This window comes from Desmodus rotundus, chromosome 2 (genome assembly GCF_022682495.2).
Source record: "Desmodus rotundus isolate HL8 chromosome 2, HLdesRot8A.1, whole genome shotgun sequence".
Classification (NCBI taxonomy): domain Eukaryota; kingdom Metazoa; phylum Chordata; class Mammalia; order Chiroptera; family Phyllostomidae; genus Desmodus; species Desmodus rotundus.
The window spans coordinates 159,895,152-159,920,920 of NC_071388.1; the positions used below are offsets into that span (position 1 = coordinate 159,895,152).

At 42.8% G+C, this 25,769-nt stretch overlaps 1 protein-coding gene across 11 annotated transcripts in view; it reads left to right on the forward strand.

The window, feature by feature from the left end:
- Positions 1-25,769, forward strand: part of RAPGEF4 (Rap guanine nucleotide exchange factor 4) — a 278,213-nt gene that overhangs the window by 215,788 nt on the left and 36,656 nt on the right. For all 11 annotated transcript variants that reach the window (XM_024561474.3, XM_024561475.3, XM_045196251.3 and 8 more), the window contains 6 exons: positions 804-864; positions 2,576-2,652; positions 3,081-3,227; positions 5,090-5,205; positions 10,907-10,995; positions 14,548-14,626. In XM_024561474.3, the coding sequence (XP_024417242.2) occupies positions 804-864; positions 2,576-2,652; positions 3,081-3,227; positions 5,090-5,205; positions 10,907-10,995; positions 14,548-14,626 (569 nt within the window). The remainder of the gene's footprint in view (positions 1-803; positions 865-2,575; positions 2,653-3,080; positions 3,228-5,089; positions 5,206-10,906; positions 10,996-14,547; positions 14,627-25,769) is intronic.

Genomic DNA, 25,769 nt, shown 5'->3' on the forward strand with positions numbered 1-25,769 from the left:
CCTCTCACCCACCACTGCCCTGTCATTGTCACTACATCCTTGGGAGCAGGGAGGAGGTCTAGTGCCTGGGAGCCTCACCTGGGGAGCCCCAGCACATGTAAGCACTGTGAGCTCCTCATCACTGCAGAGGAGGCGAGGGAAGTCCCCTTTCCCTACCTGCAGTCCAGGTCCCCAGCATGCCCCTGTTCTGACTTCCCGGTCCTGATGGAATGGAGCGGGCTGTGGATAGTCTCCTCTCCTCCCTTAAGCCACAGGTACCCAGGCACTGTGGGAAAGTCTCAGGTTACTTGATTCTTAGGGTGATAGAGCCAAAATTTGGGACAATAATTGGGAACTTAGTTTTTGTGTTTTTTTTAGCTATCTTGGAATATAAATCTGCTCACACATTTAAACTTAACTATTCAACTTGAACTCATTGCATTTTCCAACATGTTTGCAGTGATGCCTTACGTGGGTTGCAGGAAAGAGTCTCTAATAGCAACAGAGTCATAGGATATTGTAGATGTTCTCACCTTCTCATCCAAGACAAAAGCTAGGCAATGGAATTGGCTAGTGCAGATATGTGAAACCGCATTTCCAAGGGTCTCCAGGGAGGTTGTCTTGTATGAATTAGCTTATGAAAGAGCTTTTGTAAGAGCTTTAAGAATCTAGTGGCAAATCTAGTGAAAGAGGTTCTAACAGCAAGCAGAGGCAGAGATGGCGGTGAGGGAAGAAGGGTACAGCTGGCACTGTTCAGAAAGGGAAGGTGTCCCTCCCCCCGCCCCAAATCTGGGCTTTCCACATTCCTTCTCTTCTTCTTCTAGGTGAAGCGGGAGTTAGCAGGTGTTCTCATTTTTGAGTCTCATGCCAAAGGAGGCACCGTCTGTAAGTAAAAGCTGCAATCGGACATTGCGCCTGGCTGGTCCCCTCGCCAGCATGTGTCACGGCAGCCTGGCTGCAAATACTCCTCTTTCTTGGGCCCGGGTCAGACTTGGCAAGACGTCCTGTGGCACTTTTGTTTCTGGCGACCTGTGATCATTCCCAAGAAGTGTCCGTTATTCTGCAGCACAGTGGTTTTCTGGGACCAGCGTGGGACCAGCGTGGGAGCAGTTGCCCATCTGAGTCTCTGCTCACTCCCTACCCACCTTCTCGGGGTGGTGTTTAAGGAGGGTGGGATGAAGCTGCTCTTCAGGCAGGAGCTTTTCACAGTGACCTCACTCCAGGGGGTGGTTTTGGAAGAACTAACCCATTTCTTGAGAGTGCTAGTTAGAATGATAAACAACCCTGTTTTCTTTTTCTTCTCTCACTTCCATTATCAGCTCCAAGCCTGAAAGAATTTCTTTGACCCAAATATTTACACGGTACTAATATTTAGGAGCTCTCCAGAATCCAGACTGTAATTTAGTTCTGTGATTATATTTGGAAGCAAAAAATGAAATTTGGTATCAATAAATGTGAATAAAATTATTCAGGCTAGCATTTTCCACTAATCAGCAAAGTCCTTCTTGAAAAGGGGTCCACTGGTCGGGAAATGCCACCTTCTCTAACCTCTCTTGGAGAAGTGCGTGCATCGGCAAGGTTCTCAGACGTCCTGCCATAAAAAGAAACGTTCACTCCGTTTAGACTCACATTTCCTGAACCCAGTGAGACGTAGAACACTTGTTTCATGGAAACCTGTGAGTGTTTCAGGAGACATTCTGGGACGAGTCTTGCTCTTTCTTCAGGCCAGTTATGTTAGTCAAACAAGCAGGCGGCAAAAATTGTAAACGCAAAAAGTTATGAAAATTACACATCAAGGTGTTTTCCAGTCATCGAAAGTGGTGTCTCTAACGCTGATACTTACTGTAGTAAGAATGGCCTTTCTTGAAATTTTAAAGGTTTGCTTTAGTATTTTTAAAAATTTTTTTGATCACTGGTGATTTATAACTTGTCTTTTATTCTTTTCATTCAAACTTACTGATTGTTTTCATTTTATTATGAAATACTTAAATATTTCAAACAAATAATAGAGATTATTACACACACCCGTTTAATCTTTGTAAAGCACTAACATGCAGCACTTTTTATGTTTTCTAAAGAATGAAGCTATAGGTGCAGTTGTTTCCTCCTTTGTCTCATTCTTCTCTTTCCTTCCCCAAGGTCCCTTCTCTCCTATACATAGTGGTTACCATTCCAACCCATTTAAAAAAAAATGTAGACATCTATATCCATAAACATAAGTAGCACTGATTTGCATGTTTTCAAATTTCACATTACTGGTCAGATTACTTTTAAAAACTATTTTCTATGGCATAAAAAGTTCTGATGAATTGTGGGTGAAGGTGTGTCACCTGCCGGAGTGGATTGCCGGTGAATTCATAGCTAGTAAAAATGGACCTTTCAGGGAGGGGCAAGCCGGGCAGTGCTTCTCTTCCTTCTGTGTTCTGTAGAAAAGGAAATCGTATTCCACCTGAATAAGTTAGTCTTTGCCAGTATCTTTTTTCCTTCTGGAATAAATGTGGAGTTCTGGGAACTTAAAATGAAGATCTGATAAGCTGTAATTTATATTGATGTGCTTCTATTCTTGTTGTAAGTCTTTTTATCTTTTCGTATCTAGTGTTTAACCAGGGAGAAGAAGGCACCTCCTGGTACATTATTCTAAAAGGATCAGTGAATGTAGTCATTTATGGCAAGGTATGTGTATCTTTTTCTTTTTGAGTCTTCATTATGCTCCATTTACTAGTGTGGCTCTCAGTATTAACAATGTAGTGCTATGATGAAACTTGCAACGAGATTGTTACTCAGTGTAGAAAAGTCATTATAGCATCTCTAATCATAAATTACCTAAATTATTATACTCAGAGTAGTATTATTGAACTTTGTGGAGGCACATCTCCTTATAGATTATAATGTATACATTTAAGTAATTCCACAGCCCATATTACTCAATGAAAGGAAGATTTAACATTAGAATTTAATCCCATAACTCCTCGGTGGCATCCCTGGGCACGGCCCATTTATATACACCGTGTGTAAGGGGAAAGGGGGTCTTGTGGCGGGAGGCTGGTGGGTGTCGGCTCTGTCTCAGGGATCACCTATATCCGAATGTCTGCTCTCTTCAGGGTGTGGTCTGCACCCTGCACGAAGGAGATGATTTTGGCAAGTTGGCATTAGTGAATGATGCCCCCAGAGCCGCCTCTATCGTCTTGCGAGAAGATAATTGCCATTTCTTAAGAGTAGACAAGGAGGATTTCAACCGGATTCTGAGGGTAAGTCCAAGGCAAACTGTGGCTGAGGGGCATCCCATTTTCCCTTTGGCCAGATGAAAGGTTTGAGCGTCATGTGAATTGAGCTGCGCTGGGGTTAATGAAGGCCCTGGGAACAAAGGGCCCCGGTCACAGACCCGGGGTGTTCGATGTGCTGGTGCACTCTGGGGCCCAGAGGGGATATCCAGGAAGACGGCAAAAGCGGCGCGCTATGCTCGACCAAACGGCTCCGCTCACGCCTGGCGCAGTCCATGAGAACTGAAGACATAGTGGGACTCCTTGGCAAACGTCAACGCCAGGCATTTCTCTTTGCAGCCGGAGGCTTCCACTTTTGTGCCCTTCCGCACGCATGTCTCTCTCTATCCTTCCTAGTCTCCACCTCCAGTCTCTTCCCAATCTGAACCTTTCTTTAACATCACCCACTCTCTTGATTTATGGAATGATTACATTTTAGTGGGAATTAGTGTTAATCATGGTTACTCTAACCAAGCATTTTTATTTCAAGTGCTTAATGTCTAACTGATTCACACTGAAGGAATTTTAGACTTTGTCAAGTAGGTGAAGAATAATTGCATTTAAAGTTGGCTCTGCAGATGGGCCTCCTTTAAGCCTGGCAAGGCATTTGTGAGGGTGGGTGATCTTTAGAAGAGGTGGTCCCTGGCCCTTCTCTGCCTCCCATGCAGTCCCCGGTCCCTGGGGAGGAACAACTCTGCTTTAGCAGGTAGAGGCCTGATTATAGATGACAGTGTCCCATCACCCCTGGGCTCTCAGGTGGCTCTTACTCCATCCCTCCCTAGCTTGAGGTCACGCAGAGACACTGTTCCCTCCAGGATCACTTTGCTCTGTTCCCTCCCGGCTGGCTGACAGAGTGAACTCTGTTCTCTGCCTCTCCTACCCTTAGCATCTCTGTGCATCGTACCTGAAAGTCCAAAATGCAGCTTCTATGCTTTCTGGAACATTTTACGTTATTTAATGATCATTTACAACGTCATTCTCCATTCCTTATATGCAGACACCTATCACTACACAGCCTTAAATATTTGCCTTTGGTGGCAAAATTTCTGACAGCAAAGTTTGTCTTAGGAATGCATTCTCTTAATGCAGAGAAAGTTCAGTTAAAAACTATACCATCGAATACATACCATTGAACAATATACCACATGGAATTTGCCTTGGTTCTTACCTAATCTCTTTTAAAATGGGGACCAAATGATGAGAAAAAGCACATTAAATTTTTAAAATTAATTATTTAATATGACATTGAAACTTAGAGGTAAACTTTAACTCTTTGAAGTTTGCACATATGGACTTTGCATTTAGCAAAAAAATTCTTTGAAAGAATCACATTAGGACCATATCATTGATGTGATTTACAAAATTATTCAAAATATCTGAAAAATGTTTTTAACACATTACAAATGGATTTTGGGTTTTTTAAAAAAGTAAACAGTCTTTTGATTAGAGAGAAAAAGTACTACTCCTCAGAAAACTAAATACCCTCAGAAGGAAATCAGAATGAAAGAATTTTGTCGAAGCTGAGTGCTATTTACCACATGTTTTTATAAAGAATAAATGCTTTGCTTCCCTATGTCCCACTAACCACCCTCCCCAAAGGTTCCTCGGAGCACAGCCACAGTCCTCTTTACTCTGCTGATTTTCTGAATCTGCACAGCTTTAAAACCACATGCCTAAACCTCATCTACTCCTCTCTCTGACCATTCCAGCCCTTGACTCTGAAAATGACTTAATTTGTAGACACAACAATTAGCATCACAAGCACCAAATGAGTTTCTGAAGCATTTGAAATTTTTTTCATTGTCTGAGAAAATGGCAGCATCTGTATGTGGTGTAATTTGTATTTGCAGGACGTTGAGGCGAACACAGTCAGACTTAAAGAACATGACCAAGATGTCTTGGTGCTGGAGAAGGTCCCAGCAGGGAACAGGGCTTCTAATCAAGGAAACGCACAGCCTCAGCAAAAGTAGGTTTGCATCCAACACTGCGATTGCCAGACTATGATTAACCTTTTCACATGGTATCATCATTTCTACAATAGCGTGTTCTCCTTTTCTATGGAAGATGGCGGTGTGTGACTTCTTCCTCTGTATTGACTAATCACACATTTTGTGGAGTATAATGTATCCATTTCTGGCACTGTGTTTAGCCTGGTGCTGCCTAGAGTAATCTGGGGGAGACTACTCCCCTACTCTGAAAATGCTCTCTAGATACAGCGTAGGACTGTAACAGCTTTGGGACAGAAGGCATTGGAGAGAACAATGTAGGTAGGAATGCCAGGCAGCTCAGAGGACACAGAGGCCCTGGGGCAGGGATTTTCAACAGGTGTGCAGCAAGAATTTTTTAAACCATGCAGTACCTGACTTTCGTCAGGGGCACTGACCTCTTTTCCCTTATATTGTCAAATAAAAAAATGACAACAGCCAACACAACAATAGTCATCCTGTGTGAATGAATCAAAATTATACCTATTTTGGGGGGTCAGATTGGAAAAAAATTTTTTTTGGTGTGCTGCAGAATTTTAGTAATTAGTTTAGGTGTGCCGTCAGATGGAAGAGGTTGAAGACCACTGCCCTGGGTAATAAGAGCCTTTGGTGTTTGAATTCCACATGGAGGATTTCTCAAGAAGGGGTTTCATCCTGTTATCAGAATGAGCTTCTTTGACAGAAACCCCGATTTCAAATGCAAGACAGTCTGCTGAATACAGCCCAGAAGCAGCCGTGTGGCTTCACCCGTAGTTATTCCTGCTCACGTCGAAAGCGTACTTGCTTCTCAGGCCCCTGTGTAACTTGGGTCTTTAGAGAGTATGTATTATGTTCAGTTCCATCCTTTGTAGCAACCTCCTGCTTGAGGCTTTTTCATCAAATGTACCAACATTTGAATGGTATTATGGGAGAATTGGGAAATGTAGCTCCAAGAAATAGAAAACTATAGAATCTCATTTTTAAAATAAAGATTAATTTTCAGTCTTAGGATGATAAAAACACCAATGCTGCAGCTAAAGAAATGTCACCAAATGACGTGTTGAAAAGAACGCGTCCCAGTAGTTTCCCTTGTTTGCCATGCGAATGGGGTGTTCCCTTTCATCAGCGCACTCTCCATACGGATGGATCTTTATTGTTTAGACTAAACGTCTAAGGCTCGGACCGTTCATCTGGATGACTCGGCATATTTACAAGGAAGGGGGAAGAAATGTGTTATTATTGAATAGCCATGGCATATTTTGCATATTTCATGCAATCCCTTATCACAACCCCTTTCAACAGATGGAAACAGTTAGTCTCAGAGAAACTAGTTACTTGCCCAAGATTAGGAAGCTTGTAATGACAGAGCTGGGATTCAGGTCCAACTCGATCAACTTCTGTGCCTTTTCTCCTTTAGCCTCACAGATGACTATAGCAAAACATGTAATTTAAGTTTTATATCCTCAACACTACTTGGTAAACATTGCAAACCAATATATTTCAACAGGACCGACATAAAATAGACGATGTAAAAAGTACCATATTTTTGGACCATAAGACACACACTCCCCAAATTGGGAGGGAAATGGGGGTGCGTCTTATAGTCCGAATGTAGCTTACCTGGCTCACGGTTGGCGGGGGTGGGGGGGTGGAGCGGGAGTTTTTTTCCTATTTTTCTCCTCCAAAACCTAGGTGCATCTTATGGTGCGGTGTGTCTTATAGTCCAAAAAATATGGTACTCTTTCACTCCAAAATTCTTCATTATTTCTTTTTTATTTTTCACTACTGTTCATTCTTGAAAATGTTCTTGCTCACGTGTTTTTATCAGCTGTCCTTCCAGAGGAGGGTGGGAATTAAGACATTTTTTATGTGAAGGTTCGAACTATCCCCAGTGATTTTCCTCAGGGCTCTTCAATACAGCTTTAACATAAGTAGGCCATGTTATGGTGATCATCTGCATTCCTTAACAATGCTTCGGATGTCTCAGGAAAATTTTGTGACCTGAAAAGGGAAGCCTTGATAATTCTCCTTAACCTTGAAGCATGCGACCAAGATGTCCCCCGGAGGCCCCCTTCCTTCACCTCTTCATTTTGATCTTCATGGCAGAATGATCAAAAGCATTTGCTTGTTACAACATCTTCCGTTCAGAGCACCTTCCAAATATAGATTTTTTTCATGACATCAAACTAAAGGGAACAGAAAAGGAGAGGCCATGTGCATGAAACTTATTTTAGGCCTGGATCTGATTTCTATTATATCTCATTTGTGTCCTCTAGACAAATCCAAATTTCTTCTGTGATTCAAAAACCTGTGCGTGTTCTCAGCACGCCATTTAAGAAATATCAATGAGTACAAAATAATGCACCATGCCAAGTCAGTTTCCTGAAGAATAAAAGGCCGTTCTCTGAAGCGGCGGTTCTCCATGGCAAGCTTTCCCAAGCCAGGGCAGGCTTGAAGGTGGGAGGCTATGCAAGTACATTCTGGCTGATGTTCTGGGCAGCTTCGACAACGTGGCAGCACTCATGTCTGTGGAGGGACTTAAACTCTAGGAACCTTTAGGGCTTCTATCTCCTCAGAAATTGTCCTTTTTGACCTTACAGAGGGTCTCTTATTTTTCCGATTCACTTTTCCCCTTAGAAATCCAGAAGTTTCCAAATTGCCTGACTGTGCCCAAGTCACCCAGCTATGAGTGTGATAGTAACATGTCAATTGCAAGACAGTATTTGTCATGATGGATAAACTTTATGGAGCCCTGAAAAATTTATCACTGTGGTTGTCTTCTGCTCTGTGATTATGTGGTTTGGGTAAGAAAGAAAGACTTTCAAATGGCTCTTCCTGTTGTCAGCACTGTGCTGCTTGGACAGAGACCACCCTCCTCACCCCATCCTGTTTGCAGAGTCTCTTTCAGGAATCCCCCAGCCCCCCGACTACTTGTTTTTTTGTTCTCAGTACAGGTGGAAGTGTCTCTTTTCCTAACATCATTTCCACACTTGATGTTAGGAAAAGACTTTCTGTCACACGGTTGAAACCCCACCACTTGCATAATATAGCCAATCGGGGTTCTCTTGAACTTGGACTAAAGTGGCTTCTTCCTGCAATAATCTGAAAAGAGCCAAACCATCTTGTCTTCAAATTCCTCATTTAAACAATGTGAAGCAGTAGGCGCCTGGCAGTGTCCAGCCTAGGACAAAGAAATAACACGATGTTTCAGTCAAACCCAGAGCTGCAAGATAGCAGACGGCTATGTGTGACCAGCAGCTCCCTGGCCCTCCCTCCTCAGAGTTCCCCTGGTGAAAGAAGGTCAGCACCTGAACAGCCTTCCGTGGAGCTGGGAAGAGGGGGAGGACCCGTAAGGCAGCCACAGCAGCTGCACCACTAGAGGGAGCCTTTGGTAGCAAAAGGATTTTCCCCTGGTGTCTCATTGACCAGGTAGGTGGGCACTTCTCTTGGTGAAATGATAGGATACTTGGCTTGCTGCCCTGGTCTTTATTCTTTTTGACCAGATAAGAACACCCTAACCAAGGGATGTCCAAACAAAGCACACCAGACCGTGAAGCTAACTTTCCATCAGAGTGACATTTTTGACAAGGGAACGGTCCAATCTGATGTAGCGGTCACATAGCCCCCATGCTGCTTGCTAGCAGCGGCTGCCCAACGCTGCAGTAAATAACAAGTTTTTAATGTAATATAGCTACACTCTAATTTAAGTAAAACTCTTCAGAAACAAGCAAACGAGTTCTCTTCAAAGGAGGTTTTTCCTTTGCACAGCAGACTTCCTGTTCAGAGTGAGCTCCCAGGATGTAGAGGTATCTCTGCCTGGAAGGTCTGGCTGCACGGGCAGAGCGGCGATAGGGGACTCGCACTCATGCCCTGAGGCCAGACCCCGGCTCACTGCGGAGATCTCAAGTCTACTGACCGTGTGACCGTGGGCCGGATGCCTCCCCTTACAGAGCAGTTTCTCCACCTGCAGAATAAAGATGGTATTGAACTAGCAGGAGTCAACATGAGGATGTCGTTTAGGGCCCAGCTAGTTGTCTGGGCACAGTAAGCATTCGACAGATGTTGAGTGCCCTCTCCGACCTCAACTCCTTATTATGTGGCCGATGCTGCTCCCTCTCCAGCTCGTCTGTTGAGCACTATCAAAGAATCATGTATTCCAGGAATTATTAAATGAACTTGGCAATTTTCTCCACTTCAGTGTAGCAAGTCACGTATAGATATGCCCTCTCTTTTCTACCGATACTCAATGCCTACGACAGGAAAAACCATTGTCTTCTACTGTATTTACTTTGAGAAAAGGGTCAGGTTTTCAAGATTAAAGATTTTATTTTTTTTCTATTCTCCCTCTTCTTCTCTAGTCTCCAAAGCCAGGTTACCTCGAAGTTTTAACTCTCCAGCTTCCTTTAGGTCCTGCGTGCACACACACACGTGTGGATGTGCACACACACACGTGTGGATGTGCACACACACACGTGTGGATGTGCACACACACACAGGATAGTTCGAGCGAATGGCTGCCTACCAGGTAGACGGCCTTGGTTACCTCACTCAATGCCAGAGCTGCCTCACGCACGCTCCCTCTCCGTTTTCACGTGCAGAGGGTCACCTGTTCAAGTGCCTCTTCGTCACTCCCTCGGGCACGAGGTGAAGACCCTGAGATTTAACGTGTTAGGGATATTCTTCGGATCTCCAGGCACCTCCTCCGAGGTCTCAAACAAGCAGAGAAAAGGTGTTGATGAGGAGGCAAAGAGGTCTAGACTCTCCCAGAAGAGAACTCAGATTTCCGAACATAAGAGAATGCACGCTTGCTGAGCACAGGAGAATTTCATTCTCATGGTCCTTTCGCTCCCCTGTCGTTTTGCTTCAGGTGAAGTGCCAAGCAGAACAGCGAAGTCTGAGGTTTGGAATAGGAGCTCCCATATCATCTTAATAGATTTTGTCTCTAGTTTTCATTCACTGTCTTGTTCCTATCTTGAATATGATTTTGAAATAACCCACAATCTAAAAATTAAATCCTTTCATGTTGATTAAAGAGCTGCATGGAGGGATCATCTGAAATGATGAAGCCCCCCCAATAATATATATTTGACATTGAAATAAATTATGTGAATTTTCTGTTGCTGATTTATTTCTGCTCAGGTCCTGTTGGGGTTTGCTTGTTTGCTCATCGGTGTTTGTTTTTTCCTCTCCTGTTTTATTCTTAGCTGTATTTCCAAAGCACATGCCAGTGTACAGTTGGGAAAGACAGAGCATTCCAGAAATAGGCAGGGGAATCTAGAGTGGGACTGAGATTTTGCTACAAGTAACCCATATATGGGTAACCCAGTCTACTGTCGCTTCCCATCCCCAGCTCCCTGCGCCTGACCTGAGCTGCCCTGGGATTCCCATGTTTCCTTTCATTCCCCGTGGAACAAGGCTGGAGTCGCTCAGTTCCCAGCCTGCTGCAGCCCCCACTCTCCAAGAAATTTACTTTAGTTCCATGTAGGGAAAAAAGAGTCACATTTTAGTAACTACTTCAATTTGTTGTCTTCCTATGAGACTTTGGTGAGGCTCCAGGGCTCTCTTACTAAAGGAGCATATGGGCCACAAGTTCAGTCAACATGGTTTCCTGGGATCTTAAAAAAGTCTTAGCTATGTGAAAAGTTATTTATTAAAGATTTGCCCACCTTTGAAAAGCTAATGGTGTTTTTCTTTTTTATCCAGGTATACTGTGATGTCAGGAACACCTGAAAAAATTTTAGAGCATTTTCTAGAAACTATACGCCTTGAGCCAACTTTAAATGAAGCAACAGGTAAATACCCAGAACAGTGTGTGGATACATTAAACCATGCAGAGCACTGTAAGAAAATCCTGAATTCATCTTCAGTGTGTGTAGGCCGTACAGCTTTAGAAAGGGGTTTTGCGTAGTCACATTGGAAGAGCATCCCCGCATGGCTCGCTCAGGGAGCAATCCTTCTGACCCTGCTCTGCCCCCTCCATTCCGGGCTGTCCTTCATAAATGGCTCAGTCTCATTCGTACATATTAGGATTAGCCTTCCGTAGGCATCTCTTAAGTTATCATTTAAATCCTACCTGTTCCCAAACGGAGTTGCTGTTGCCTACAAAAGAGGCACAACCTTGCTCCAACGGGAGTAAAACGTGGTCAGAGATCCTTGGGCTGCCCCAGAGCGTGACCGAACCCCACCTGTATTAGTCTGCTGGGGCTGGTGTGACAAAGCACCTCAGACCGGGAGGCTTCCACTGCAGAAATGTGTTGTCTTACAGGTCGGGGGGCTAGAAGTCTGAGCTCGGACGGTGGCTGGGCTGGCTCCTTCTGACGCCAATGAGGCTGGATCTGTTCCGAGCCTCTCCCCAGGCGTCTGGCGTTTGGCCAGGATCTCCGGTGTTCCTCGGCTGATAGACGCCTCACCCCAGTGTCTGCCTGCGCGTTCACGTGCTCTCCCTCTGTCTCCTCACAGTCTGTCTTCTGTGCGTCTGGCTCTGTTTCCGAATGTCCTCCTTTTATGAGGACACCAGTCATGTTGGGTTAGGGCCCGCACTAATGACCACATGTGGCCTTGCCAACACCTGCAAGGACCCTATTTCCAGCCAAGGTCACGTTCTGACGTAATGGGGACTAGGACTTCAATGTGTCTTTTTGGGAGAACGGAAGTAAACCCGTAAGAGAGGTTTTCGAGGATGAATGAGGCGCTCTCACCAGTGAACAGAGTGTTCCGAGTTGTACTATCATTCACTTCAGGAACTATCTTGTATGTGACTTCGGAACAGACTCCATTCAACTTAAAAAAAATCCTTTGCTACTGGCCTGTCCCTCAGAATAAAAGGTTAATATTTTAAGCACACTGAGCTCCATGGGAGAAGATTTCTCATGAAAAGAAATTCAAAGATTTATCTGAAAAAAACCTAATGGTAGTTCAAAGTCCATTTCTATCAACTTTGCGGTACACTCAAGGTGACATTATTATTTTTATGTACCTCCAAAGTATTTTAGTACTGATTTACTTCTTATTTTAGCTCTTCATTCCAGTTCCTCCTTTCTATATAGATTATCTGAGATATTTCTTTTTCTAGCAAATTAATTGCGGAGTAGTTGTTATAAAAGCCAGGGTCTCTGGCTGCACGGCAGTTATTTATGGTCCAGTATTTGCTGAATATTTTCTTGGGCAGGCACTAGGGGGGATGCTTTGGACTAGGCACTGTGGACAAGAAATCGCTCCCCTGGCGTCAGGAAGTTTACGACCTGCTGGAGGACGGAAAGGAACCTGCCAGTAGCTTGAACATAAAGCCTAGTGCGGTCAGAGCTTTGTGAGCCCTGACTAGCTGAGGGACCCAGGCAACGTGTAATGGATAGTGTAGCCTGAGGAGTGGCCCTGAAAAAAGGCTGGTGTCTGGTAACTAGAGACTGGGGACAAAGCTTTCCATTCCGAGGTACAACATTAGAACTGGCCCAGAAATGGTCACGGGAGATCAGGCAGCTTGGTTTTGCTGGACTATTGTATATTCATAAGTGGTGCAGAAAGGTAAGGTCTAAGAGTTTGACTGCACATCTTGGAGGATCTTAAATGCAAAGCTAAGCACTGGGGAGTGGCTGAAGGTATCTGAGCAAGGAGAGTGATAAGACGCCCAGGATAAGAAACTAAAGGACGCAGTGAGGTGGGAAACCCTTGGCATTTGAAAGTGTACAATACAGTGAGAAACATCAGAGTTAATAGTGACAGTGGTTTCCGTCACAGAAGTGGGCGCCTCTGGGTTCGTCAATACATTTTCTTAACGTACCCAGACACCTCTGCTGGCCTGGAGACCTATTACTTGCCTAGACTTTGAACTTCTGTGACCAGCATGAATCACTGAGTGACTTGGGATGTCATTTTCTAGTAGGAAATGATTTTTAAAAATCATTTCTCAACAATGTTCAGAAAGAGTTACTTCACATGAGGAGAGAACAAGAAAACTGGTGAAATGTGCGTGCTGCATGCATAGTTGCCGTGCTAAGAGACCAGCTCCCCATCCTTTGAGTCCTCTGCCGAAATCTCTGCTTTAGCAAAATGTAAACCACGGTATAGCAAAGGCCTCCGGGAGCCTTATAAGCAAGCGTCACCCACCCCGTGCTCAGAGAATATCTAAAACATATAAATGAGACCCTCGATGTTAAACTCAGATGAGCCGAAGTCCTTTTATACTTAAAAAAAAGTTCATATGACTTCTGCCTGGCACCTTCCCTGCACCTTCTGTGGCCCAGTGTAATGGGGCTGAATGACTGGTCACGTGCAGTAGGGACAGGACGACAGCTGGGGATTGCTCGCATCCCTCAGGTTTGCACGCGTGTACGGTGGTATGCGCCATGGTAGAGGTGGTGGCTAATGCCACGGTGGTAGCCATGCTGCAGTGTGCGAGTGTATTAAATCAACGTGCTGTGCACCTTAAACTTGCACAGTGTGTGTCAATTATATCTTGATTTGTTCAAATGAGTATAATGGTTAAACCCTTAATCGCTGCTTCCAACTTTGCCAATATAAGTGAATTTAAAATATAGACACTAATGTTTATCTAATTTATGTAGTGGAAATTTTCATATTTCTCACCCTTTTCTGCTTGAAAAGTTATGTGAGTTTCACAAATCTCAGCCAGTGTACTTCGTGTTTCAGCTGAAACTTCCCATAATGCCTTGATTCCAAGTTTCAACAGGTGTATTCCTTAGGCCCTGCGGTCTGTCTTCCCAGGCTTCGAGTGACCACATAGTTAGTGTTGTCTTTGCCATGAAGAACCAGCATGCATTCAGAACAAAGCACCTGAAGCTTGTCTTTGGGACTTACCTCATTTCCCTTGCCATCTTCCTGCTCGCCTACTTACAAAACAGTTCAAATACAGGACAGCAAAGCACCATTTTAACTTACTGGGGAGCTTTGTTTTGCTTCGGTTGCTGCTCACAGCCTTAATCTTTTCTGGTTTTTTCTCCCCTGAGTTTATGTCCCTCACCAATTCTCTGCTCTTACCACCTCCTTTTTCTGTGATTCCATCATCTTCTCACCCCTCATCACTCCCTCTGGAAATAAGAGGTGAAAAAGAGTTAAAGAAAAAAGTGATATTGACAAAAGACACATGATGTAAAGTTGACAAAGAAATAACCTTGTTTTTCTGGACACACGGTACTATCCATGGGTGGCTCTTTAAATATATATACATATATAAAGTTATTTGTGTATGCAGTACTTCTATGTACAGTAAAACCACAATACTCCAAGCCAACATTGGTCAAGAACCAATGAATAGATGCTCTTGCTTTCCTAAAAATTTCTATGAGAATTTAATCTCCTTTTCTGCTTTGCATTGTCTTCCCCTGCAGATTCTGTTTTAAATGACTTTGTTATGATGCACTGTGTTTTTATGCCAAATACCCAGCTTTGTCCAGCCCTGGTGGCCCAATATCCTTTTGTTGTGAAAAGTCTCTATTCCCTTGAAGACAGCCCACATGTACATGGCCGTTATCCCGCGCCATCTCCTGAAGGTAAGTCACGGCCCAGGCAGAGTTGTGCTTTCGCCTGTCTCCCTGAAACATCAGCGGTTTTCCCAGTGCAGACCCAGCTCCCCTTGACATGGTTCCGCTGTGCCATGCTTGAGGGTTTCTTCCTCATTACCTGTGTAGAGAAATGTGAGGATTTCTTCCTCATTATCCTCATTACCTTCCTCACCTTTCTGAGACTGGTTAGCAATATACATACCTGGGCAGTAGGCTGGAGAAATTTAAGGAGTATTTTTAGGGATAGCTCCCTAACCTGGGAGACAGACTTTATACGTCCTTCAGGGTGCCTGGCGGGTTGGGTTGTGGCCTGCTTCTGTTCCTCCTCTAAGCCGTAGTGTTAACCAGACCACTAACCCATTGGGATAAAGACAAGTTATCTTTGTGGGCTGGCTTTTCTTTTACATGTGTCCTAGTCCATCCTCTCCTCTAGATACCAAAATTTATTCCTTCATTGCAGTTTTTATTTTCATTACATTTACTTGAATAAAAGATGCAAAACTTGAAATTCTAGTGGCAGTTCTCGGCAGTCTGAAAGCTGTGCTTGTTTTCGGCAGCTTTTCAGGAGTCTATTGAACTGACCGGTGGGTGTACTGTCTGGCACGGAGGGAACATTCAGAAAATGCAAGTTGAATAAAAGAAGTAAATATTATTAATGAGTACATCCTCAAATTTGGGGGGCATGTGAAAGTGTATTTTCCGGTCCTGCTTTATTTTTAAAGCAGCAAAAATTTAGAACCCAAAATACTTTGGCCTTTTGTGAGCAGTTAAATATATTGGAGGAGAATAGCTTCCTTTTTTTCCGGGCAATCCAATCAATGTTGGGCATGCTTTCCTTTTTCAGAATTATAATTGCCCTACCTGATTCTCATTTTCTTGTTCACCCATCATTCTCTTTGAAGTAAATAGCATGCGTGAGGATAGGAGATTTGAGTTGAATGTGTTATTCAGAGGGAGCTGCAGGAGTGAGATTTGGGTGTTTATTTGCCTGGGAACTATCTGTCTGAGTGAAGACAGCTTAATGAGTCTTACATATATTATATATTCTTTCTGGCTCATATTCAGTTTTTCTCAAGTAAAATTAACACATTCGGGATCACTGTGCTCTTTCAACTCCATACACGGTAGTCATGATTAGGTCTTTGAGATTTGTTGAAAGGAAAAACAAAAGCCTCCATTGAGTTTACACTGATTTTTTCAACAGCACATTGATAAGCTTCAGGCAAACCAAACCGAAAGAAGAGTGAGCGAGCAGTGGACCAAGTCATGCCATCTTCACAACTCAAGGGCCAAACACTGAGCTTATTATTGTTTTGTTTGTTTGAATTCTGATTTGTTCATTAATTAGCTTGTTCTCCAGCAGAGTAGAGGGAGAACACTTGTTATCACTGACCTCTGTTTTTAAAATAAATCCTCCTAGAGTGAACTCCTTGCCTTCCTAGATGGGGAGAAGGAGGCAGGGAAGTAAACAATAGACTCAAGAGAAACCTGTGTATCTGATCTCAATTCTTTTCTCAGTAGAAGGAGGGAATCGAGGGTGGCTGAGCATCACCTACACCACCTACTGCCCTCAGACCACCTTCCTCACACCTGGCCACGGAGGAACCTGGAGTCCCTTCGTTGTTCTATTTGCAATCCGTTCTCTGTGCATCAGGCACCACGCTAAGAGCATGGACCTGAATTATAGCACTTACGCTTACAGGGGTCTGTTGGGTTAATATTAGCTTTACCCCACAAATGAGGACTTGGAAGTTCAAAAAAATGGAGTGATGTACCCAAGGCAAGTGACAGAGCCATGATTCTTCTGGGCCCCAGGATTCCAAGCCTGGGGTGTAGCATTTCTTTTCTTTACCACTTATTTCTTTAAAAGCTTATCATTTAAGAACATTTCTTGACAACGTATTGTACAATTGAGGTGGCTAAAACCAAAGTAGGCCTAAGTTGTTGAAACAAAATAAATGAAATGTCCAATAGAACAGCTTGCAGTGACGGACGTGTTCCGTATCTTTGCAAGTGCAGGAGCCACTAGCTTTGAGATTGGATTGAGCAGACAGGAAAGCGGACTCATGGACATGGACAACAGTGTGGTGACTGCTGGGGGCAGGAGGGCATAAGGGGCCTAAATGGTAATGGATAAAATACAATAAAGATTAAATAAAAAATTAAAAGTTTAGCTACTATGACAGACGAACTGAATTTTTTAACTGTATGTAAATTTCATTAATTTAAATAGCCACCTGCGGCCACCACATTGGACAACCTAAGTCTGGTCCCTGGGCCCTGGGAGTAAGAGCCTCGAACAAGAATTACCGTCCCGTCCTGTGATGCCCAGGGAGGGAGTGCCAGGGAGGCCCAGGGCTTATCCTGCTGCATGCAAGTAAACGGGAAAGGCTCTATCCCTGAAGGTCGTATGTGTCTAAGTGCTTCTATATTGTGCTAAGGACTCAATTTTTAGTCCCTTTCCCTCCAGAGAGATGTTACATAGGCTTCTTATATAAGCTACTCTTTTTTTGGTTGTAAGTAACATAACGCAACTGTGACTGACTTAACAAATAAAGGAATTTATGAAGGATGTGGTGTAACTTGGAGAATTGAAGGAAGTTTGGAAGGGCCCAGGCCTTAGAAAGGGGCCTCAGGGCAGCAACGAAAGGCAGCGCTACTGGGGCAATTCTGCTCCAAGCATCCCGGGCCCTCACCTCATCTCCATATCTCTGCGAAGGAGGGTCTAGTTGGCCTAGCTTGGGTCACCGCTGACATCTTGGTCAAGGGAAGAAGGCAAAGCACTGTACTGGACAGAGACTGCCTACAAAGAAAAGCAGAGAAAGTGGAGAAGTAGGTGATGGGCAGGTAAAAACAGCATACACATCAACTGCATAACACTACATGCACAAGTGACAGGGAAAGATAATGTAAAATCGAGCAAGTGGGTTAACCCCCATGTTCTTAACATGGGGTGTAGGGAGATTAAAATCCTTAGCCACATTCCATGAAAGCACCCACGTTCAAGTGAGTTGCTGTGGCTGAGTGTCTTCAAAGTACTTAATATGTGGCTTTTCACAGCAACCCTACAAAGAAGTCAGTATTTCCACTCCTCTTTTTCCAAATCAATACATTAGGATAATGAAAAATTATGATTTGCTCAGAGAAAGGTAATTACTAGTGCAGAAAAGATTTAAGCCCTGAGCCGCTGACACCTACTTCTGTCCTTAATCCACATTGTATGTCTCCTCCAATTTTGCTTTTAGCAGGAGGAAAGTGGTAGAACTGTTGAGCATTAATATTTCAGACCTTTTATGTGCTAATGAGAGAGACTCTATTCATTAGATGCGCTGGAGACATGATTTGGCCTGATGAATACAAGTGCTTTATAATAAGTTTTTAAAATTTTATTTGTCCAGGTTCTGTCCATTTCATCTCCAGTTTTTAAAATCTTCTTTAAATCTGCACTTAAAATTCAATTCAATCTTTTATTAGTGAAATAATAAATAAATATAAAAACATAAGAATATGATCATACTACAAATAATTGTGTATGTTTTGTCATAAAACAATATCTTTCTTTACCATTAGATACTTTTCTACACCATTTTTCTAAATATAGATAGCTTTGTCATCCTTAAAAATGAAACATTCTCCCTGTAAAAAAAAAATTCAATTTACAAGAAAAGAGAAGAGAGCAAAATTCATGTGGCACCTCACCACTGTTTTATGAAAAACCTTTCAGGAATTTTCTATAATTTCAGATTAGTGAGATCATGTTATATGTGGGTTTCTTTGTAATATATTTTTTCCTATTAATGGTGTGTTGTGGATATCTTTTCAAACCAATACATATAAATAAAACTATATCATTTTTTTCAGATAACTCCACAAACATTAATTGGGCACCTAAAACGTGTCATATGGTGGTGGGCAACAAGGTGACAAAGATGCACGAGAAAAACACGTTATCGTGTTTAATGACTCAGTATCTTATATGGCAGATGTGTCCAAGTTATTTTCTTAGCCTCTTGCTATTAGATATTTAGATTATGTCCACATTTTTGCCTGTAACAAGTATAATGGGGTGAATATTTTCTCTTACTGTCCTAATTTCTTTTGACTTAGTATTCAACACAAATTCTTTGCTTTTGGCATGGAAAAAATGTGTTAGGTTCATGAATTAAAAAGGAAAACTAGAATACAGATTTGTCGCTAAGTTTTAGCTGAAACCATTTTTATATGTATTATATCCCTTATACAGAAACAAAATAAACACCGAAGCCTTCCGCCATCAATTTCTCTGTGAAATCGAACTGGACGTGTTCTCTGTAGTTGTCTTGGGTTCTCTAAAAGGAACATTTTTCAGAATTTGCTTTTCTTGTTGATGAAATATTTACAAAACAGTATCAGGTTTTTATTCTCCAGAATGAAGCCATGTTTTTAGGAATATATTTTAGATTTTTAAGGAGAATTATTGTCTTAAATGTTGTTGAAGCTAAATTTTAACCACTGCAGCCTCCATCTGGCTCGGAAAAGCGTGTGGTCCGTGTGCACCGCCGTGGAGACTGACTTCTGCAGGCCCGCAGTGTGAGGGTGCACTTCCAGGGAGGGAGGGGGATTTGGTTTGATGATGAAAGCGATGTGCTCTTGGAAAAAAAGTGACTGTATTATCAGATATTCTACCAGGTACTGTATTTTATACAAATTTTCTCCTCCTCCTATCAATCCTACAAGAGGTATACTCTTTTTATAGTAAGAAATGAGGCTGATGGACTTGGGGTGGTGAACGCACAGTGTCGTGCACACAATACAGTGTGTTGTAGAATTAATTGTGCACCTGAAACTTGTATAATTTTTTTAACCCGTGTCACCCCCATAAATGCAATAAAAAGGAAAAAAATTAAAAAAAGAAGTGAGACTGAGCAGCTAAGTAACTTGCCCCAAGTTACATAGCTTGTAGGTGTTAGAACAAGATTTGAACCCAGTGTGTGTGGGTGGGGGGGTACATATTCTGAACAACAGAACTGGAGGTATCTAAAGAAAACAATGGCACAGAAATGGCTTCTGTGAGCTCAGAGCTAGTAGGGGCCCACAAATGCAGGAGCAGTGTTTGGCATGGAGAAAAAATTGGTGAGAATAGCATCACAGAGTTAAACCCAGAAAGGCCAGTTCTAAAGAAAAATGCTAAAACCAACCATTTAAAAGACTTTAAATGATTTCCAGAAGTGGAACTATGATAATCATGATAGCTAACTTCCACTGAGCGCTTACTATGTCTCAGATACTGTTCTATACCTGGTTTACCAACACTGTCTCATCTCGTCCTTAACAACTTTGGATGGTGAGTTAACAGACCAAGGGTCTCACAGTTTATTAGTGGGCATGCCGGGATACGAACTCAGGGTGTCTAATTTCGGAACTTGCCTTCCCAAGGACAGGCGGCATCAAGGAAGTGGAGGCTCCCTGCGCAGAATGCTGGGATGCTCCACGAAGGCCTGCAGGGGAGGAGGAGGCCCATAGTGTGTGTAGTGGGAGAAGCAGGAGTCTGAAGTCAAAAGGCCTGCTATAGGCCTGCGTCTTACAGGCTTTACTCCTCGGTTATTAACCCGGACCTCTCTGAACCCTGTCTGTATAACAGGGGATGTTGTACCTGTCTACCCACCTCCCCAGGTTGTTGTGAAGGTCAAATGAGGCCATGTGCATGAAAGCACATTATAAACCTTAAAGCCCATGATAAATATAAACACATTGCCCCGTATAAGTAAATTATTGTGCCATCCAGAGAGGTATGTGGTCTGTTGTAAAGAATACACAAAGCTTTGTCTAGGCAGTGGGCAGATGACCCCCCAAAGTTTATTTTCAGCTGCAAGCAGAGATCTTGTATGCAAAGCAGGGCTTTAAGAAACAACAACATTGAAGAGTATCAGTTTGAATGTTGATAAGTGTTTTATAAATAGCTGCATAATTAGCATATACTTACTGCAAAAAGTATACATAACATTTTATTCCCTGTTGTAGGCTGTAATGAATCTGCTGCCTCTACATCCTAGGAGGTTTTCACTTACTTTCTCCATGATAATTTTAATACATGGAACCATTATTAGCTGAATTAAGAATAAGTAAATGAGTAGTAAAAAAAAATACAGAAAAATTACAGGTGCCTGTGGTGGGTAAGATAATAACTAGGTAAAAATATATGAAATAATTACAGTGTTTGAACGGCAGAGCTGGCGTGAGGAAAATGACTCAATGGAATACTGAGCCTGCTGCTGGCAGGGTGGGAAGACCGGAGCCCACACTATGGCCTTCGCCTCTCCTGACTCTCAGACCCAATGCCTCACTGAAGGCAGATCCAGCCGCCTCTACATGATGCTGAAGGAGCTGGTCCAATTCAATGAGGATTTAGTCACTCAAAGTTCGTGGTCCTTTAGACTAACTACTCGATAACCACACTATCCAGTTTAAAAGAGGTACCAGGCAATGTGGTGTTTGTGTGGACCTGGTCAACCTGGTGACATTGAGTATCATCTTGTTTAGAATGTATCTATGATCTGTATTTGACATTTCAACAAGGTGGAGGAGCTTTTCAGAAAATTGCATTATATATAGCACTCCAAACAGTGTGATTGAATTCTTTAAGGCAAGCAGTCAATTGACAAACACTTGAGGCTTTTTGTGTTTTCAGGTGCCCCGTCCTTGACTGGAAAATGTAAAGATTCAGGAGTTTAACACAGGGGTCGTTCTGTTAAAGATACAAACTTAATGCTGTGAGATGGTAAGGAATCTTATTACCATCACAAGAGAAACCTCGAGTTAGAATCTGAAAGGTCAGTAGATTTAAGAGTGTTTGGTGAGTTACTGCTTTCTAAACCTACAGGTACTGGACAAGAGAACCGGTTAAAACTATAGCAGAGAGGGTCTAGTTCGGGCACGGACATTTCTGTGCTCCCTGATATCAGATTGTCAAGGCTGCCCAATTAAGTCTTGATTTCTTGCATGTGTTTTGTTGTCTTTGAGAATTTGGGGGGATCAATTTCTACATCTCAGATGGATTTCCCTGTTATCTAACCTGATTCTGCTGTATAACATGTGTTAGCATAAAAAATATTAATGTCAGATAAAACAACAGCATAAACAGATAAAAAGAGTACTAGGGAGGAGGATAAGAGAACTGAGTTCTAGTCCCAGAAATTCCACTGATGACTGTGGAAAAATGACCTCATTCCGCCTGAGTTTCCTTACCTCCAAACTGCTGGCGTTGAGGGAGATGCAATCCAAGGGCTTTTGCGACTCGTACTTTCTATGATTCTGTGACTCCTCTGGAATGAACTCAGTGTCGGTTATGAGTTTGTCCACTTCGACCAGGATGGCCTTTTAAAAATTGTGTTTAAAATACCAATTCAGTGAATAGTTCTAGATTCTCTTATAGGCTTTTACCTAGCACCTCATGAGGTGTCAGAACATGCTCTTTCTGAGGCTCTTTTCCCTGCGAGTCCCAACAGCCGTCTCACTTCCTACCAGAACCCGACTGTCCTGATGTCAGGAAGCACCGTCCCATTCAATGCAAGTGTCTCCAGGGCCTTTGAGAAAATTGTTGGATTATTATATCTTTATTTTCTCTCCTAATCTACTCTTAACATAGACATTAACCAGTTACCTATTTCAGATCGTGTTCTTCAGGTGTTAAAAATATCTTGTGTTCGTGGTATGCATTGATAATTCTTTCTAAATTGTTATTCATCCTGAAAAAGAGTTAGGTTTTTATCCCAAATAGAACCTTCTCCATCAAGTGGATAATGCTATTCCAGTTTTAGCCTGATCTGCTTAAATTTATGAACATACTATATTTGAAATATTACTCTTTTTAGATTGCATTTTAACATTATATTGAGACAAGGGACCTGGTGGGATGTTCTTGATTCTTTGGCTGATATGTAAAGGGAATATAGTTTTTTTTCCCTCTCCCCACCTTTTTTGTAGGAGTGTAATAAAATCTAAAAATCACAGAAATCTTCTAAAAGCCTGAGAAGATTGTTATGGAACTAAATAGAAGCCCCAGCACCTGACCTGTAACCATTCCGGGTATAATCAGTTATTATGAAGTCTCTGTGTCCTTTGAGAATCTGATTCAGCAGACTGCTCAGGATGGAACAGCCAGTTGCCTAGGGAGGGGCCGCGTCCTTGGGCACAGGCTGGGATTCAGCTATTAGAGTGGAACTACCCACCCTTCTGTTTTAGTAAATAAACATTCCTAAGGGGAGAGGCAAGGCTTTGTGAAACAAATCAGTGCTTTCTTTTGTTTTTCCCAGAGGCAAAAAAAATACTTAACTTTAATCAGAAAATAGAGAAAGCCCCTCCCCCTGCCCCCCACCCCCAGATTCAGCCAGTTCTAGCTCCCAGGAGGCTTGGAGTTAGGCACTCTGCTCTGGTTTAGGCACTCAGCATGCTGAGTCAGCTGTGCTCCAGGAAACTTGGAACTTCGGCAAAAACAGGAAAAAATCTTTTCCATTAGGAGTTTTTGCTTCCCAAATACAATTATTTAATAATTGCATGAACCCAAGCACTAATGTCTTGTCACTATAGCTGCTGTTTGGGGCTGTGGGAGTGGTGACATTGGAACGAGCCTCATCTGGATATGTCAACCCTGCCATCTACTCATTGAACGGTGCTGGGCAGATCTCTCCCTCCCCCCCACCCCCGCCCCCCGCACCGGCCCCCAAGTTCTTGTCTGTAAATATTTCCCCCCATGTTTGTAGACAGCGTTACATGATCGTGTGAGCACATTAAGAATATTTATTATAAACTGTCATGTTCTTTATACATTTGAAGTGGTATCATGCTAATCCTTCCGATCAGGTATTCTATCTTTTATTGTTGCAAAAAGACAGATTTTCCCAGCAGGAAGGAAGACAAGAAAAATCTGTCTTGACCCGCAGAGACAATGTTGACTTAGTTACCCTATATGAGGGCCCTAGAGGTCAACCACAGGTGTGCCGCTGGTATTTCTGTGCCCAACACAAAAGCATTTGTGTTGTTTTGTGAAATCCAAATACAATAACATGGAAAGTTAGAATTATGGCCCTGTCAGCCCCATACAAGTAGGAAAGTCTCTCTTTTTCTCACCGACTCTCAGATGAACCAGTACATATTTTTATAATCTGCCAGGAATTATCCATTTGATAACCATGATATGTGTGACTATGCTGCTAGTTACCATAAAAAAAGTCGTAAAATGTAGTGCCCAGCGTTGCAATTTTTTGGGGGGAAAAAACCACAAGAAACCCGAGTTATGTGTACATACAAGCAAGAGACAAAAGGGTTAATCAGAAAAGACATAATTTTCACATAAAGTGATCTTTCTTCCTATTTTTTTAATCGTAAGTTCAGAGAGAATTGTAGCAATACAGGTTGAGCAATTTTCTTTCTTTTTTTATGAATCTCGTGCTCAATTTATGAAAGCCATTTTGCAACCCATTTACATGCAGTACACCTTTGCTTTAAGATTCTGTCATTTACCTTGATCGTGAGTACTTATAATCCCTTTAGAAAAGGCCCTTTCCTGGGGTTGCTCTCAAGCGCAGCTCAGCCAGCAGGCAGTTTTCTGCAGTGGGAGAGCTAAGGCAGGGCCAGTCTCTAGGCAGCTCTGAGGCCCGGGGCTCTTGTGTGATATGGAAGGAAGCTGCTTGGAATTAGGAGTCTTGGATTCAAAGCCAACTCTGCATCCTCATTTTGTAATCCTGGCCATTTATGCTCCTTTACCGTCAGTGTGCTCACTTGTAGCAAGGGAACGATACTTTTTATCACGGGACTATAAGGTAGAGCTTGACTGTGGTACTCCGTGCAAGGCACGGTGTAAGCTGTAATGAGGACGTGGTCCTGTGAAATTGTTGGTAACATGTGATACTATGCATCACTGAAAATGGAACAGTGTGTCTAGCCTAAAATCTTTCTTGATCACATACTATATTTCCCTTTTTGTAATCCATGTAAGAATGAACACTGAGAGTAGAGACCTTTACCTGACACACACAGTAGGCACTCAATTAAGGATTTGTTGTGTTAAAAAAATAAATACAATTTCTAGATAAAAGTCATTGTGCTAGGCATTGTATAGAATACAAGATGAATAATATGTCATCTGCAGCCTCACAGAGCCTACAGCTGATTTAAGGTGGCCAGTGTAAATGCACAAAAGGCCAGTGTGACTTAAGTTGTGGTTCTAGACAAGAGAAGAAGAAACGGTATAAAAACTGTCTGAGCCCCTCACCAGAAGGTCACTACAGCAGAAGGCTTTCCTCCTCGTACTGGACAAGCTTATCTTCCTGCAGCCTCCCCCTCCCCCTCTGCCCCTGTACAACCCCCAAACCCACACTCTGTATCAGTGACAGTCCTGGCATTACTAGCTGACCTCTTGGAAGGGTTTCATTGAAGTACGTTTACACAATGGAATACTATGCAGCAGAAATAAAGAGTTCCTACCTTTTGCGACAGTATGGACGGAACTGGAGACTATTATGCTAAGTGAAATAAGCCAGTTGGTGAAAGATGAATACCATATGATCTCCCCTATAACCAGAATCTAATGAACAAAATTAACTAATGAGAAAAATAGAACCAGAGACATGGAAACATGGAACAGAATGATAGCTGTAGGAGGGGAGGAGGGTGTGGGGGAATGGTGGGAGGAAGGGGAAGGAACTAGTCAAAGAACATGTATGAGTGACTCATGGACATGGACAAGGGAGAGGGGGGAGAGACTGTGGGAGAGAGGGGTGGGCTGGGTGGAGGCAGGCAAAAGGGAAAAAAACTGGGACAACTGTAATAGAATAAAAAACAAAAAAGTAGAAATAATAAAAAATAAATTCAAAAAATAAATACATATAATGAAGGGGATTCAAGCGATGGGTACAGAATTATGGCAACCAATTAGAGATGGCAAGGCCCCCAGAGACCAGTGACAGTGGAGCATTTCCGCCCCTCGAAGTGAAGCACCAGGTGGAGGGCGGGCAGGAGACGCGATGCGGCCTGGTGAAAGCTAGGGCTGGGCGCAGGAATCCTTGTCAACA